The sequence below is a fragment of the Stegostoma tigrinum genome, unplaced genomic scaffold (assembly GCF_030684315.1).
Source record: "Stegostoma tigrinum isolate sSteTig4 unplaced genomic scaffold, sSteTig4.hap1 scaffold_98, whole genome shotgun sequence".
Taxonomy (NCBI): domain Eukaryota; kingdom Metazoa; phylum Chordata; class Chondrichthyes; order Orectolobiformes; family Stegostomatidae; genus Stegostoma; species Stegostoma tigrinum.
In genome coordinates this window covers 927,976-946,284 of record NW_026728821.1, presented here as the reverse complement: position 1 = coordinate 946,284, position 18,309 = coordinate 927,976, and the positions used below count along the sequence as shown (strand labels likewise).

The 18,309-nt window shown below is 40.1% G+C and overlaps 1 protein-coding gene across 1 annotated transcript in view; it reads left to right on the top strand.

Annotated features, from left to right (window-relative positions):
• Window positions 1-6,099: 6,099 nt before the first annotated feature.
• The window catches only part of LOC132209463 (ral guanine nucleotide dissociation stimulator-like 1), a 37,058-nt gene continuing 24,848 nt past the window's right edge, over window positions 6,100-18,309 (top strand). Inside the window, exons 1-5 of the mRNA XM_059644521.1 lie at window positions 6,100-6,450; window positions 8,912-8,989; window positions 13,358-13,420; window positions 14,817-14,897; window positions 17,256-17,333. Of these exons, the coding sequence (XP_059500504.1) occupies window positions 6,260-6,450; window positions 8,912-8,989; window positions 13,358-13,420; window positions 14,817-14,897; window positions 17,256-17,333 (491 nt within the window). The 5' untranslated portion in view covers window positions 6,100-6,259. The remainder of the gene's footprint in view (window positions 6,451-8,911; window positions 8,990-13,357; window positions 13,421-14,816; window positions 14,898-17,255; window positions 17,334-18,309) is intronic.

The window sequence follows — 18,309 nt, the reverse complement described above, 5'->3', positions numbered from 1 at the left end:
TGAAATGTTTTTCAAATGACATCAGTGATGGTTTCTCTTGTCACCTCAGTTTTTATACATTAGTTTTTTTGCATGTTGGGTGAGGATTGAACAGTTTATGTACTTCACAAATGGTGTTTTGGGGTAACTTATAAAAACTCAGTTCGGGGACAAAGCGATTCTCACCACTGCTGACCTTCAATTGATGTGCCTCTGACATTGGAGGGATATCCCTGGGTAGGAAAAGTTTCCCACATGTGCTATGGTTATAAAATTTGAGAAAATCAGCAAATAACCAGAGATGATTAGTTTTTTCTTCAAAGCAGTAAGCTCATGAGCTGGCTTTCATGAACCCAATGGGTTGCAGAAATCGATCCAGCTGGACCTTTCAAAAGTGAATTTGGGTTTCTCTTTTTGCCTGTTGCCAAAATATTCTCTTTCTTTGCCCAACTAAATAAATGTTCCAGCAGAATAATTCCAGCAATAAGCTTCTGAGTTTTTAAAAAAAGGTGACCCATACTTGCCGTAGAATTTGAAACATCACAGCTCACTCATGTCTCATGTTATCTCTCAGAGGTGAGATAGTGGACAACGATTCTTCGCAGGTTATTACTTTCTTATTTGCTTTTGTGTTAGGCCGGTGGTCATCTTAGATGATGGTATTCTTTTAAAGGTAAAGCGAAAATTTCGTAAAACCAAGGAATCTCAGCAAACTGTGGTTTGTTGAAATTTGAGGAGTTTGGTTCTCATTAAACTCTAAGGTAGCTGTGGTTAAGACAATCATCTGTTATATTTACTGTCTCCTCCTTTCACAATGTAGCTGTTTATTACTTTGGCTGCTTAGATCTCTAACTTGTCCATTGTCTTTTGGTGAAAGTCTCCAACTGCAGGGAGATTCTTGGAGTTTTTAAAAAGTCAACAACAAAATGGCTTCCATGCCATTCAAAAGTTCAAACCCATTTTACCAATTGGTCAGATTTTGTGTTTAAGATTAGTGTTTGAGCCAACCATTTTAATTCGGCGAAAAGATCATCATAATTCAACGGATGTTTATAGCATCCGTTCACCTTACAGGCACCCTACATTTCAAAATTTTCCTTTATCCATGGTGAAAGGGAGAAACAGTCTGACTAGTTGCTACAGTTATTTTGGTGTTCTGTAATTAGATCCAGGGAATTCATCCCTTTTTACGTGTGCTTTTATACGTGAGAATTAACTTGAGTTCAAAATGGTTAGGATCGTATAGTATGAGTATAATTTTAAAAATCTGTTCCTGCCCAAGTTTTCCAAGTGTTGATGATCAGTCCATGACTTCTGAAGGAATGAATTTATGACTGACAGATTTGGTGACGTGACAAAGATGCGCTAAAATATTAACCTTAGAGGACTTCAGAATACTGCAGAGAAATATAGGTTTAGCAAGTAGTCAACGATCTGACAAATAGAGTTGTATATGGGTAAATTTGAAGTCCATTTTGGCAGAAAGAATAGCAGTTTTGTTTTTATTGAGGGAGATTGCATTGCTCTGAGATACAGTGGAATCTGGGTATCCTCGTGCCTGAATCACAAAATGATTATGTACAGACACGTTAAGTAATTTGGAAAGCAATTAAATTTATCATGAGGGAATTTAAGCACAAAATTAGGGATCACTGGTGAGCCAATATCTTGAATGATTTTCTCTGTATTGGGAAGTGTATTTCAAGGATGGAAGTAAATATATTAGACACAGTTCAGAGCAGGTTTACCAGAATAACACCGAGACTAAGTGACTTGTCTTACAAGGAAAATTTGCACAGGCAAGGCTTGCGTCAGTTGGTGTTTAGGGAAGGAAGAGGCAACGTGTTTGAAACAAAAAAAAACTGACGATTTGGACAGGGTAGACATGGAGACAATGTTTCCTCCTGTAGAAGAGACTAGAATGAAGGGTGAGTGTCTAAAGGGCAGTGGTTGTCAATTTAAAACAGTGATTTTTTTAAATCTCTCACAATGTAGGTATTCTTTGGAGTTTTCTTCCAGAAAAGATGGTAAAAGCAGAGCTCTGGAATATTGTAAATGCAAAGATAAACAGATACTTGTTGAGGGAGAGGAGGTGAAAGGTCATTAGGAGAGGCAGGAATGTAGATTTGAAGTTACGATCAGATGAGACAGAACCACATTGAATGCTTTACTCTTCCCTGTTTGTATGGGATGTGGCAGGTATGCTGTAAAATGCCAAATTGGAGTTTCAATGCAAAGTATTAACAAACTCGGTAATCAAGGCTTCAAATGCCGAAATCCTGAACCTTCAGATGTTTTTCAGTGGCTGAATGCAAATTGTAGATTCAAGCTTGTTTAAAATCACTTAGTTTGTGCTGTCTGACCAATTGCAGATATGGAAGCTTTGACACCTCAGAGGCAGAAGAGATTCCAGTAATCGATTCAGTCAGCACAAAGTAAGATTTAATCTTATGTGTGACTTAATTAAGTTTCATCCAAAATACAACAATGTTAAAAAACCTGCTGGCACTTCCTGTAAGATCTGTGGAGGGCCAATGCAGCAAACACTAGACAGCAGCAGTCACATTAACAAAGTTAATAAAATGTGAGGCTGGATGAACACAGCAGGCCAAGCACATGAAGGGTCTAGGCCCGAAACGTCAGCTTTTGTGCTCCTGAGATGCTGCTTGGCCTGCTGTGTTCATCCAGCCTCACATTTTATTATCTTGGAATTCTCCAGCATCTGCAGTTCCCATTATCTCTGATACTACATTAACAAAGTTGCTTGATTACATCAAAAATCTACACAGATTTTGTTTGTTTAAAAAGAAAAGTTGTATCAACAGAAAAGATCCAGAAGTGTTCAGTGAAAAATTGCTCATCCATTCACTATTCAGATCTCCATTTGTCGCCAAACATTTAGATAGCTGAACTCTGAATTAAGGATACAACATGTCGAAGAATTGAGGTTCCTACCTCCTCCCCTCCCCTCAGTCTGCCTGTGGTGTCTTTCAAATCTCCTGTGAAGGTTTTGAAGAAAAACCTACTCCTAGTACATCTGAAGGGTGATCTATTTTATAAAAACAGTTGACCAAGAATGAAATAGAGGCAGAACTGCAATCTTTTCTTTGCTGTTATTCCGGTTGGTATTGCTGAGCTTATACAAAAGAGATCTGCAGGCCAATGTCCACTGTAGGAGTTGAGGAGCTCCAATATTTGCCAGAGAGACAGACATGTGCACCTCTCAGCTGGTGACTTAATTCATGCCCAGTGTGTCGTTAAGCCGGCTACTTTGCCCACCGCTGACAATACAGTATAATGGTGCAGAAGAGACTTCAGCTTTCCTCCTGAACTCCCCTCCACTTTGCGAAGAATGTCATGTCTCAGGCCAAGGCCAGTTGACTTGGGACATTCAGCCCTGTATGTAGAGACACTATCTGAAGTTCTTCTATATTTGGGCTAGGAGCTCTTTGTTTGAGATATTTTTAGACTTTGCAACAAATATAAAATGTTGAAGAAATGAATCTGTTACATCCTTCTGTCTCTCTCTCTCTCTCTCTTTACTACCACACTCCAGTCTCACGGTCTTATCCTGTAAACTATCATTCAGGGTTTTGGGGAGACCAATCATCATATTCTGTAGTTGCATCTTGACCCGTTGTTAGAAAATTAGCTCTCAATGGCACGAAATGCCGACTCAATGTCTTTCAGGTGTATGGAGATAATTTTCTTGTGGATGTGGATGTTTGCTCAAATTTACTTGATAACACTTTTAGGACCATTTGCAGATCACCTGACGGTGCAAACTACAAGGTAGATGGGAAACCATGCACTCTAAAATCTGTCATGAAAGAGTAAATTTGAATACAATATGTGGTTAAGGTTTGCTTTATTCAGAGTACAAGGAATACAAAGGAAACTACCGATGAGCTAAGAATTACTGGGTACAAGTGTTTGTTTAAAATGACATTCTTCACAACTAATTTCAGCAGCGGAAACAATGCTAACATTCCGAGCTGTGAGGAGCTTGAAAATGCAATTCCTCTAGAGACAGTTGCAGAGATCAAAAAGTAAGTATTGATCCAATGTGTGAGGAAATGATGCTTTAATCAGAATACAACTATGTGAAGGGCAACCGCTGGAGGCCGCCATTTTCAGGAACATTATTTAGAGACTTTCTCCTGAAACTTAGCAGCATCTGTGGAGAGAAAGCAGAGTGGGCATTTTGAGTTAAGGTTCCCCTGTTCAGAACTTCGCATCTCTGAAGACGTGTCGCTTGGCTCAACTTGAACTCTGTTTTCTGTCTGTAGATGCTGCAAAACCTGTTGAGTTTCTCCAGCAATGTCTGCTTTTCTTTCAGCTTGTCGGCTTCTGTAGTTTGTTCTTTTACATAAAAGAAACAGTTGGCTGTTGTTCTAATATTTGCTCTGTTCTTAGTGTTGTAAAAAGAAATTTTAGATGGAAGATTGTGGTTCATGCTGCAGGCCTTCTGCTGGAACTGCAACCTAGAGGCCTTGGCGGATTCCAGCGGTGACCAATAAAGAGATTATTGCCGGGTTACTCACCAGTTGACGGTTTGGCTCAGTTTTGACAGCTGCTAGTCCAGTGAAAGGGATGGCAGATCAGCACCTTTCTCAGCCCTACTGTTAATGCTGATTGTCACTGAGGTTGTTTAAGTGGGCGCCATCAGGGAAATGAGGGAGGCAGTCCTTAGAAGTCAGGGAGAGCCCAGGTGAAAAAGAGAACTGGCCCATGTCACATAGCTTTGCAATGTGTAGGTGGTAAACTCCCTCCCTGCCATTTTCCTAATCCTCCCACCTCCAATTTAATTGTCAGCGAATGATTGGCCATGCATTAACACACAGTCTTTAATGGAATATTTCTTTTCCAAACATTGGACTGTGCACTGCCGGTAAATATACTGAAAAACTTGACTCTCTAACTCTGTTTGCAGTGTTATTACATGTCCCACCTCCCCGCATCGCCCAAAAAAATCCAGACCATTGTGCTTTGAGAACTTGTGTGAAAGTTGAAATTCCTTCTTCCTTGCAACTCCCCCAGCTTCTCTTCCAGACTCAACTCCTGTCACTTGCAAACCACCTGTTAGAGCTTGGAAGGGAAAAACAAATCTCGATCTATTGTAGTTACATACATCAGAAATGTTGCCTGTTTAACAAATCCAGTTGAATAGGACTTGAAAACTTGAGAGGGCTTGTCATCTGAAGAGTGGTTGAGGGTTTTGGTTCAGTTTAGGATGGAGTTTAGAAGGATGGGAGGGAATTTCATTGGCACTTACAGAATACTGAGAGGCCTGGAAGGATTGTACATGGAACAGAGAAGATGTTTCCACTAGGAGGAGAGATTAGGACATGCGGGCACAGTCGCGGAGTGAAGAGGCCAACCTTTAGAACTAAGGTAAGAAAGAATTTCTTCAGTCAGCGAGTGGTTAATCTGAGGAAAACATTGCAGGAAGCCGACGTCATTAGGACTATTTAAGATAGAGAGAGAGATGGGTTCTTGATTAATAAGGGGATCAAGGGTTTCAGAAGAAGGCTGGCGATTGGGCTTCAGAAACATCACAGCCAGAATTGAATGGCAAAGCAGACTGAGGAGGTCGAATGAGCTAATTCTGCCCCTATATCTTATGGTCTTATGGATTTGACACTAAATATTTCATTGGTCCTTTTGTGATGAAGCCACTTCTGGGTGCAAGTGCTTGTTTAAAATGTCTTTAATTTTTGCCTTATATAGTCAGGAAGGCAAATGCAATGTTGGCATTTATTGTGAAAAGACATGAATCTAAAAACAGGGCTGTATCTCTGAGGCTTTATAAGGCTCTGGTCTGGCCATACTTGGAGTACTGCATGCAGAGTTGTGTCCCATATCTCAGGAAGGATGTAATGTCCCTGGAACGGGTTCAGAGGAGGTTCATGAGAATGGTCCAGGGAATGGAAACCTTAAAATATGAGGAACGGTTGATGACTCTGAGACTATACTCATTGGAGTTTAGAAGGATGAGGGGTGATCTAATTGAAACTTTCAGAACACTGAATGGCCTGGACAGAATGGTTGTTGGGAAGATGCTTCCATTGGTAGGAGAGATGAGGCCCCGAGGGCACAGCCTTAGAATGAAGGCAAGACCTTTTAAATTGGAGATTTGCAGAAACTTCTTCAGCCAGAGAGTTTTGAATCTGTGAAATTCACTGCCACAGAAGGCTGCGGAGGCCAGGAAATTTAAAACTGAGACAGATAGGTTCCTGATTATCACGGGGATTAAGGGCTATGGGGAGAGAGCAGGAGAATGGTGTTGAGGAACTTATCAGCCATGTCTAAATGGCAGAACAGACTCAATGGGCCGAATGGCCTAATTTCTGCACCTATGTCTTACGGTTTTGTGGTCTTAAATAACTGCAGGTCTAAAACCTTTGACAGCCCAAACTCTGAGAAAGATGAAGAACCAAGTTCACCAAAAGAGACAGCAACAATTTCAAAGTAAGTTTCATCCTTCTGTGTTTCATTCATAATACATACCATGAAAAGAAATTGCTGTGAATATAGTAGCTCTTGAAAGATTATATCGCCATTCGAGACAATAAAAATCACATTAAAGAAACAGCTTTAATCCCTCCGAGGCCATTGCCAGTAAGTAAATCAATGACACATTTCAGCCTTTGATCGATAGAAAACATTTTAAAATGTTCAGTGAAAATTTGATTGGCCCTCAACATCCAGACCTTGGTGGTCTAACTTGCAACAATGCTAAACTGCGAAACCTCCCACCTCCCCTCAAATGCACCAGCCGATGTAACTGGAGTGACCTACATATATTCTCTGAAAATTTGGAAAGCAAACCATCTAGTGTAGTCATTCATGTGGACTTTGACCAAATGAGGACTTGAAATACAGAGCATTTTGGGATTCAAAATTTATTTTCAATGTTTACAAGTCATTTGTAGATGCAAATCCTTTCCTTAATTTGTGCTTAATGTGCACTTGCAGCTGCAGATATTTTGGCCGTATAGATTGTCGGGTGGATGGGAATCAAAGTTTGCCAGGCATCTGTGTAACCATGAGGAAGCAAGTTTGATCAGAAATACTTTTGATATGTTTTAATTCTGCAACATTTGGAATGGAGCAGCGTGAAAAGGGAATGATGGAGAATCATTGATTTCAAAACTTTTTGTGCAATGTAATGAATGCCACTCCAGACTATGGCAGTCACATTAAAGTGTCTGCTGGACTGCTTTCCGAGAAAATTCATGGTAGAGACATTTGCCTTTAATGATAGCATCACCATTGAAGCATCCAAAACACTGAGATGGGAAATTGTTTTCAGATCAATATTGAGGTTATATTTCTGGACAATGTGGCTCTGGTAAAAATACTAAAGCAATGGGTTAATCTCCTCTACCCCACCTCAGCACTTCTCTGTGTTCCTCCTTCCTGCTTCAGCTGCACCCTCCCCACAAACGTCCTCCAAGTTCATTGAAGTGTCCTCCAAACATCTGTGACATTTGAAGAAATATTTCTTCAATTAAGAATGTGACCTGCTCCCCGTGTCCGAGCCTTGGTATTTCTCCCATACAATATTGCCATTGAATAATTTGCATTTTGAATTATCTAAGTTGGCCATCTGCCATTTGTATCCATGGAGTCAGGCAGAGACCTGGAATTAATCCTGAGTTTATTCTGTCCAGGTCTTTAAGGAAACTCAGAACTGTTAAAGGAGCAGGAAAGAAAAATGATTTTTTTTTCAGCAAAACAGCCAATGGTGACTAATCTGACCTGAAGCTTCAGTGAATTTGAGCAATGACAAATTCCTACATCAGTGCTCCGAATCAAACTATGAGTTACAAGCTGTGCTTGTGAGGGTTGAATTGTCAATAGTCTGTAAAGAGCTTGAGTTTCTTTGTCAGAGATGAGGAAGTTAAACTTAAATCCTCTCTTTTGGGATGTTTATTGTCTGTCCCAGTGCAGAGGTTCTTTATTTGACCTCTTTACTCCTCATCTACCCACTGGCTCCCCCTCACAGCCAAAATAAGATAAGAGTGCCAGAAATTAAAAATGTGATCATGTGCACAAGTAAAATGATTTATTTGGTGTTTTGTGACCAGTTGCAGCTGTGAAAATGTTGACATGTCACACTGTGTGGTGGGTAGAAACCTAAGTTTGTCAGAAACTGAAGGAGTAATTGACAAGTAAATTTGATGTGACGACAGATTAAACCTGTTGTTCAGTATTTGGGATCTAATACTGTGAAAGGAAACTGTTGGGATTTGCTGTAAGATTATGTCAGGGTTGCCTCAGGAAGATACCCCAATTGGCAGTGCAGTGAGCACCAATCCAGACAATAGCAATCACATGAAGCAACTGCTTGACTGCTTCTGCAATGTTTGGCTTATTTTGGGAGGTGAGATAATGTTGAATTAGCATAAAGCTTTCAAAGCTTTTCAATGGTAGACTGAATTTTGCTTGTCTTTCAGTATCAAGTTCTTGCACAGCGCAGGAACGGCTTTCAACAAGGGTGAAATACTGAAGAGATAATGGGAACTGCAGATGCTGGAGATTCCAAGATAATAAAATGTGAGGCTGGATGAACACAGCAGGCCAAGCAGCATCTCAGGAGCGCATCCTCTCTGATGAAGGGTCTAGGCCCGAAACGTCAGCTTTTGTGCTCCTGAGATGCTGCTTGGCCTGCTGTGTTCATCCAGCCTCACATTTTATTATCTTGAAATACTGAAGAAATGGTTTTCTCTCCTTATTGCCCTGCTCTATCTCTTCCAACCCCCACCCCAGCACTGCCTCAGTATGAAGGCCTGTGGGCATCCTGTGGAAGTCAAAAGAACCCCTCTCTCAAGACTGTGATTTTTTGTTGTTGAATTGGGTTGGATTTAATTCTGGACGAGTTTGCCTGTTCTAAATGACTTAATTTGTTCTCTTTGATCAATTGCAGTTCTGGAAATGTTGACAGTGCAAATGGTGAGGAAAATGGAAGTTGTGGTTCTTCAGGATCCAGCGAAATAATTGCTGAGTAAGTTTAATTGCATGCATGACAAAATGAATCATTATTCAGAATATGACAAAGCAGTAGGAAATAGCTGGGGAGCTAGCAGTTTGTGCAATGTTATACAGCCATCAAATGGTAATAACCCAGAGACAATGATTTGATGTTTGTACCAGCTCTCAAAGAGGGATTTGCCTACGTTCACTCCTAAGTCCTTTTACTGTGTAATACTGCGAAACTTCTTCTTTCGAAAATTGTAGTTCACTTTTGAAGACCGCAATTGAAGCTGCATCCACCACACTATTCGGCAGAGCTTTCCAGTTCCTGAATAGGCTATTGAAAAAAAAAATTCCTTGTCACCATTGATTCTTTTTGCTGATCATCTTAAATCAGTGTCCTTTTCTCCTTAAGTCTTCTGTCACAAGGCACCGATTGTTCTTATCCATTCTAACCAAATCCCTTATGATTTTGAGCACTTTTAAAATCACTTCTTAGTCTTCTCCAAGAGCAGCCTGAGCTTCTTCAGGCTCTCCACAGGGCTGTCTAGTTTGTCATCTCTGGTAATATTTTTTGGGAATGTTTTGTGCACCCTGTCAAATCCCTTCCTGAAGTGTGGTTGGTAAATACCAGAGTTGAGGGCATATCAGGAGTTTTTTTTATAATGATTTGTCAGAACATATTTGTTTTTCATACAATGCTCCAATTTTTAAAGTTCAGAATCCTGATGATATCTTCAACCTGCACTACCACTTCTATAATTATTGTGCACACACATACACACACACTATCGATCAAATATCAGACATGGATCATTTCAGGAAGCACCATATCATAAGGTATTTATTTTGGCTCCAGAAGAGAGGAAGGAACAATCCAGAATAATTTTGATTTGGAGGAGGACCAACTTCAAAAGGAGCAAGAAGGCGTTTGCAGCAAGTAAATTTCAACACAAGTTTAGGCAAAACTGCAATGAAACAGCAGTCTGTCTTACAGCAGGAGGTTGCTTAGTGACAGTCTCAGAATGTTCCCACAAGCAGGAGAGAGTAGCAAATGGTACAAATGATGAGGATTATTGATGACCCCAATGTGTACAGAGTTAAATATAGGTACTTCAGAAGGGAAGTGTAGAAGGAAAGGAGACTGGCAAACATTTTCAGGTGCCTTGCAGCATTCAGTAATCTCTTGCTAAATGTGGATTTGCATGCATAAGAGATTTAAAGGACCCACAAAATATTGTGCCATATTAATGCAGTCAGAATGATTTCACGGGCAATACACAACTGTTCTAATTTTCAAAATGAAAAGAAAAGAGATGTGGAATCCAGTGTGTGACGTTCATTCTGCTTCCCCGACATTTACATTAGATTTTATTTTCTCGAAGATGAACTTGTAACTATTTTGGGCTCTCCCATTTCCTGCAGGAATCCTTGACAACATCCTGTGATGAACTTGTTTGTTTACAACAAGGCAAAGCAGTCCTTCAGTTCTCCTGTTTTGTGCCCCTATCCCCTTCCAATATCCCTGATCCCAAATGGTGGCACAAATCATGATTAAGCACCCCGCTAGTGGTTTGGGACAAAAGTGAATAAAACATACTCACAAAACATAATACAGAGACAGGTGGCAAAGTATTTTTGATTAATTTTTCGCAATAATGAAGTGATTTTGACCCAGTACAACACAAAGTTTAATAAGTGCGGTGAATGTGTTAGGACAATGACTAGACCTTGAGATTAAGGATAAAATGTAACGTTGACTTCCTTCAATGCTTTTTATGTAGTTTGGAGCTTCCTGAAACAATGTTTGGGATGTCTAGGTTTCTGCATGTAGTGAATGGAAGAGTGCTATTTTAATTGAAAAAAATCTATCAATTTCTGTAAGTCTGTGTTGGGCATAACAATAAAAGTTTGGAAGCTGAATGCAGCATGAGGAGCCTTGTTGCAAAACTGAAATGTTGGTCAAATGAATGTCTGTTTACCACTGAAATATGCAGGAGTACCGCAATTCTGTAATAATGGGTTGCATATTTTTCAAATGACATCAGTGATGGTTTCTCTTGTCACCTTAGTTTTTTTTAATACATTAGTTTTCTGAATGTTGGTGAGTATTTAACAGTTTATGCAATCACAAATGGTTTTTTGGGGTAACTGATCAAAACTCAGTTCAGAGACAAAGCGATTCTCACCGCTGCTGACCTTCAATTGATGTGCCTCTGACATTATAGGGACACCCCGGGGATGAAAAGTTTCACAAATGTGCTATGCTTATAAAATTTGAGAAGATCAGCAAATAACCAGAGGTGATTAGATTTTTCTTCAAAGCAGTAAGCTAATGAGCTGGCTTGCATGAACCCAATGGATTGCAGGAATGATCCAGCTGGTCCTTTCAAAAGTGAATTTGGGTTTCTCTTTTTGCCTGTGGCCAAAATATTCTCTTTCTTTGCCCAAGTAAATAAATGTTCCAGCAGAATAATTCCAGCAATAAGCTTTTGAGTTTTAAAGAAAAAGATGACCCATACTTGCCCTCGAATTTTAAACATGACAGCTCACTCATGTGTCTCACATTATCTCTCAGAGGTTCAATAGTGCAATTCTTCGCAGGTAATTACTTTCTTATTTGCTTTTGTGTTGTGCCTGTAGTCGTCTTAGATGATGGTATTCTTTTAAAGGTCAAGCGAAAAATTTGTAAAACGAAGGAATCTCAGCAAAATGTGGTTTGTTGAAATTTGAGGATGTTGGTTCTCATTAAGCTCTGAGATAGTTCTGGTTAAGACAATCATCTGTTATATTTACTGTCTCCTCCTTTCACAGTGTAACTGTTTATTACTTTGGCTGCTTAGATCACTGACTTGTCTATTGTCTTTTGGTGAATGTTTCCATTTGCAGGGAGATCCTTGCGAGATTTTAAAAAGTCAACAACAAAATGGCTTCCATGCCATTCGAAATTTCAAATCCATTTTACTAATTGGACAGATGTTGTGTTTAAGATTCGTGTTTGAGTCAACCATTTGAATTCGGCTAAAAGATCATCATAATTCAATGGATGCTAATAGTATCCATTCACCTGACACACATCCTACATTTCAAGATTTTCCTGTATCCGTAGTGAAAGGGAGAAACAGGCTGACTAGATGCTACAGTTATTTTAGTTTTCTGTAATTAGATCCAAGGAATTCATCCCTTTTTGCATGAGTGTTCTCATTTACTTAGGTGTTTATTTGAGACAGAGAATTAACTGGAGCTCAAAATTGTTCGGATCACATAATTTCAATATAATTTTAATAATCTGTTTCTGGCCAAGTTTTCGAAGTATTGACGAACAGTCGATGACTTACGAAGGAATGAATTTATGGCTGACAGATGTGCTGAAGAGACAAAGATGCATTTAAAAATTAACCTCAGAGGACATTGGAATACTGCAGAGAAAGAGAGGTTGAGCAAGTAGTCAAAGATCTGACAAAGACAGTTGTACATGGGTAAATTTGAAGTCCATTTTGGCAGGAAGCATAGCAGTTTTTTTTTGTTGAAGGAGATTGCATAGCTCTGAGATACAGTGGATTCTGGGTATCCTCATGCATGAATCACAAATTGCTTATGTACAGACACATGAAGTAATTAGGAAAGCAAATAAATGTTTTCATTTTATCATGAAGGAACTTAAACACAAAATTCGGGATCACTGGTGAGCCCATATCTTGAATGTTTTTCTTTGTGGTGGTCAGCCTTATTTAAGGATGGAAGTAAATATATGAGAGGCAGTTCAGAACAGGTTTACCAGAATAATACCGAGACTAAGTGACTTGCCTCACAAGGAAAATTTGTACAGACAAGGCTTGCATCAGTCGGTGTTTAGGGCGGAAGGCGCAATGTGATTGAAAGAAAAAAACCTGAGCATTTGTACAGGGTAGATATGCAGACGGTGTTTCCCCTTACAGAAGAGACTAGAATGAAGGGCGAGTGTCTAAAATTCAGTGGTTGTCAACTTAAAACAGTGGTTTTTAAAAATATCTCAAAATGTGGGTATTCTTTTAAGTTTTCTTCCTGAAAAGATGGTAAAAGGAGAGCACTGGAATACTGTAAATGCAAAGATAAATAGATACTTGTTGAGAGCAAGGGAGTGAAAGGTCACTCAGATAGGCAGGAATGTATTTTTGAAGTTACGATCAGATGAGGCAGAACCACATTGAATGTTTTACTCTTCTCTGTTGCATGGGATGCGGCAGGTATGCTGTAAAATGCCAAATTGGAGTTTCAATGTAATGTTTTAACAAACTCGGTAATCAAGGCGTCAAATGCCGAAATCCCGAACCTTAAGATGTTTTTCAGTGGCTGAATGCAAATTGTAGATTCAAGCTTGTTTAAAATCACTTAGTTTGTGCTGTCTGACCAATTGCAGATATGGAAGCTTTGACACCTCAGAGGCAGAAGAGATTCCAGTAATCGATTCAGTGAGCACAAAGTAAGCTTTACTCTAATGTGTGACTTAATTAAGTTTTATCCAAAATACAACAATGTTAAAAAACCTGCTGGCACTTCCTGTAAGATCTGTGGAGGGCCTTCCTCCCACAGCAATGCAGCAAACACTAGACAGCAGCAGTCACATTAACAAAGTTGCTTGATTGTATCAAAAATCTACAAGATTTTGTTTGTTTGAAAAGAAAAGCTGTATCAACAGAAAAGATCCAAAAGTGTTCAGTGAAAAAAATTGCTCATCCATTCACTATTCAGATCTTCATTTGTCGCCAAACATTTAGATAGCTGAACTCTGAATTAAGGATACAACATGTTGAAGAATTGAGGTTCCTACCTCATCCCCTACCCTCAGTCTGCCTTTGGTGTCTTTCAAATCTCCTGTGAAGGTTTTGAAGAAAAACCTACTGCTGTCCATGAACACACTAAATCTGGAGGGTGATCTTTTTTCATAAAAACAATTGACAAAAGGATGAAATAGAGGCAGAGCTGCAATCTTTTCTTTGCTGTCATTACAATTGTCATTGCCGAGCTTATAGAAAAGAGATTTGCAGGCCAATGTCCACTGCGGGAGTTGAGGAACTCTAATATTTACCAGAGAGACAGACAGACACAAGTGACTGTCAGCTGGTGACGTGATTCATGCCCAGTGAGTCATTAAACCAGCTACTTTTCCCACCGCTGACAATACAGTATAATGGTGCAGAAGAGAGTTCAGCTTTCCTCCTGAACTCCCCTCCACTTTGCCAAGAATTTCATGTCTCAGGCCAAGGCCAGTTGACTTGGGACATTCAGCCCTGTATGTAGAGACGCTGTCTGAAGTTCTTCACTGGAAAGTTGGTTGCCTTTCTATATTTGGGCCTGGAGCTCATTGTTTGAGATATTTTTAGACTTTGCAACAAATATAAAATGTTGAAGAAATGGATTTGTTACATCCTTCTCCCTCTCTCTCTCTCTCTCTCTTTACTCCAGTCTCACGGTCTTATCTTGCAAACTACCGTTGAGGGTTTCGGGGAGACCAATGACCATATTCTGTAGTTGCGTCTTGACCCGTTGTTCGAAAATTAGCTGTCAATGGCGCAAAATGCCGACTCAATGTCTTTCAGGTGTATGGAGATAATTTTCTTGTGGATGTGGATGTTTGCTCAAATTTACTTGATAACAATTTTAGGACCATTTGCAGATCACCTGAAAGTGCAAACTACAAGGTAGATGGGAAACCTTGCACTCTAAAATCTGTCATGAAAGAGTAAGTTTGAATACAATAAGTGGTTAAGGTTTTGCTTTATTCAGAGTACAAGGAATACAAAGGAAACTGCCGATGAGCTAAGAATTACTGGGTACAAGTATTTGTTTAAAATGACATTCTTCACAACTAATTTCAGCAGCGGGAACAATGCTAACATTCCGAGCTGTGAGGAGCTTGAAAATCCAATTCCTCCAGAGACAGTTGCAGAGATCAGAAAGTAAGTATTGATCCAATGTGTGAGGAAATGATGCTTTAATCAGAATACAACTATGTGAAGGGCAGCTGCTGGAGGTCTGGCATTTTCAGGAGCATTACGTAGAGGCTATCTCCCGAAACTGAGCAGCATCTGTGGAGAGAAAGCAGAGTGGGCGCTTTGAGTTAAGGTTCCCCTGTTCAGAACTTCACATCTCTGAAGAAGTGTCACCTGGCTTCACTTGAACTCTGTTTTCTGTCTGTAGATGCTGCAAAACCTGTAGAGTTTCTCCAGAAACATCTGCTTTTCTTTCAGGTTGTCGGTGTCCGTAGTTTGTTTTTTTTACATTAAAGAAACAATTGGCTGTTGTTCTAATATTTGCTCTGTTCCTAGTGTTGTAAAAAGAAATTTTAGATGGAAGCTTGTGGTTCTTGCTGCAGGCCTTCTGCTGGAACTGCAACCTGGAGGCCTTGGCCGATTCCAGCAGGAACCAATACAGAGATTGCTGCCGGTGTTACTCACCAGTTGACGGTTTGGCTCAGTTTTGACAGCTGCTGGTCCAGTGAAGGGGATGGCAGATCAGCATCTTTCTCAGCCCAACTGTTAATGCTGATTGTCACTGAGGTTGTGTATGTGGACGCCATCAGGGAAATGAGGGAGGCAGTCCTTAGAAGTCAAGGAGAGTCCAGGTGTCAAAGAGAACTGACCCATCTCAACATAGCTTTGCAATGTGTTGGTGGCAAACTCCCTCCCTGCCATTATCCTAATCCTCTCACCTCCAATTTAATTGCCAGTGAATAATTGGGCATGCATTAACACACGGTCTTTAATGGAATGTTTCTTTTCCAAACATTGGACTATGCAATGCAGGTAAAAGTCTTGAAAAACTTGACTCTCTAACTCTCTGCTTTCCAATGTTATTACATGCCCCACCTCCCCCCATTGCCCAAAAATAAACAGACGGTGGTGTTCTGAAAACTTGTGTGAAAGGTGAAATTCCTTCTTCCTTGCAGCTTCCCCCCAGCTACTCTTCCAGACTCAATCACAATCAATTGTATACCACCAGTTAAAGCTTGGAGGGGAAAAATAAATCTCGATCTATTGTAGTTACATACATCAGAAATGTTGCCTGTTTAACAAATCCAGTTGATAAGTACTTGAAAACTTGAGAGGGCTTCTCATTTGAAGAGTGGTTGAGGGTTTTGGTTCTGTACAGGATGGAGTTTAGAAGGATGGGTTGGAATTTCATTGAAACTTACAGCATACTGAGAGGCCTGGAAGGATTGCACGTGGAACGGAGAAGATGCTTCCACGAGTAGGAGAGATTAGGACATGCGGGCACAGTCGTGGAGTGAAGAGACCAACCATTAGAACTCAGGTCAGAAAGAATTTCTTCAGTCAAGGAGTGGCTAATCTGAGGAAAATATTGCAGAAAGCCATGGAGGCCAAGTCATTAGGTCTATTTAAGATAGAGAGAGAGAAGCGTTCTTGATTAATAAGAGGATCAAGGTTTTGAGAAGAAGGCTGGAAATTGGGCTTGAGAAAGATCTCAGCCAGAATCGAATGGCAAAACAGACTCAGTAGGCCGAATGAGCTATTTCTGCCCCCATATCTTATGGTCTTATGGATTCCACATGAAATTTTTCAATGTTCGTTTTGTAAGGAAGCCATTTCTGGGTGCAAGTGCTTGTTTACAATGTCTTTAATTTTTGCCTTATATAGTCAGGAAGGCAAATGTAATGTTGGCATTTATTTTGAAAGGACTTGAATGTAACAGCAGGGCTGTACCTCTGAGGCTTTATGAGGCTCTGGTCAGGCCATACTTGGAGTACTGCGTACAGACTTGGGCCCCGTATCTCAGGAAGTATGCACTGTCCCTGGAACGGGTTCAGAGGAGGTTCATGAGAAAGGTCCAGGGAATGGAAAGCTTAAAATATGAGGAACATTTGAGGACTCTGAGACTACACTCATTGGAGATTAGATGGATGAGGGGTATCTAATTGAAACTTTCAGAATACTGAATGGCGTGGACAGAGTGGATGTTGGAAAGATGCTTTCATTGGTAGGAGAGACTAGGACCCAAGGGCCCACATTTAGAATAAAGAGGAGATCTTTTCAATTGGAGATTTGGAGAAACTTCTTCAGCCAGAGAGTGTTGAATCTGTGAAAGTCACTGCCACAGAAGGCTGTGGGGGCCAGGTCATTGAGTACATTTAAAACTGAGACAGATTATCAAGGGGATTAAGGGTTATGGGGAGAAAGCAGGAGAATGGTGTTGAGGAACTTATCACACATGACTGAATGGCAGAACAGACTCAATGGGCCGAATGGCCTAATTTCTGCTCCAATGTCTGATGGTCTTATGGTCTTAATGAATTGCAGGTCCAAAACCTTTGACAGCCCAAACTCTGATAAAGTTGAAGAACCAAGTTCACCGAAAGCAACTGCAGAAATTTCAAAGTAAGTTTGATCCTTCTGTGCTTCATTCGTAATACATAACATGAAAAGAAATTGCTGTGAATATAGTAGCTCTTGAAAGATTATGTCGCCATTCGAGACGATAAAAATCACATTAAAGAAACAGCTTTATTCCCTCCGAGGCCATTGCCAGTAATTAAATCAATGACACATTTCAGCCTTTGATCTATAGAAAACATTCAAAAATGTTCAGTGAAAATTTGATTGGCCCTCAACATCCAGACCTTGGTGGTCTAACTTGCAACAATGCTAAACTGCGAAACCTCCCACCTCCCGTCAAATGCACCAGCCGATGTAACTGGAGTGAACTACATATTTTCTCTGAAAATTTGGAAAGCAAACCATCTGGTGTAGTCATTCATCTGGACTTTAACCGAATGAGGACTTGAAATACTGAGCATTTTGGGCTTCAAAATTTATTTTCAGTGTTTACAAGTCAGTTGTAGATGCAAATCCTTTTCTTAATTTGTGCTTCATGAGCACTTGCAGCTGCAGATATTTTGGCCGTATAGATTGTCGGGTGGGTGGGAATCAAAGTTTGCCAGGCATCTGTGTAACCATGAGGAAGCAAGGTTGATCAGAAATAATTTTGATGTGTTTTAATTATACTTCATTTGGAATGCAGCAGTGTGAAAAGGGAATGATGGGGAACCATTGATTTCTTCAAAATTTTTAGTGCAATGTGATGAGTGCCACTCCAGACTATAGCAGTCACAATAAAGTGTCTGCTGGGCTGCCTCCCTCGAAAATTTATAACAGAGACAGTTGTCTGAAATGATAGCATCACCATTGAAGCATCCAAAACACTGAGATGGGAAATTGTTTTCAGATCAATATTGAGGTTATATTTCTGGACAATGTGGCTATGGTCAAATTGCTAAAGAAATGAGTTAATCTCCTCTACCCCACCTCAGCACTTCTCTGTGTTCCTCCTTCCTGCTTCAGCTGCACCCTCCCC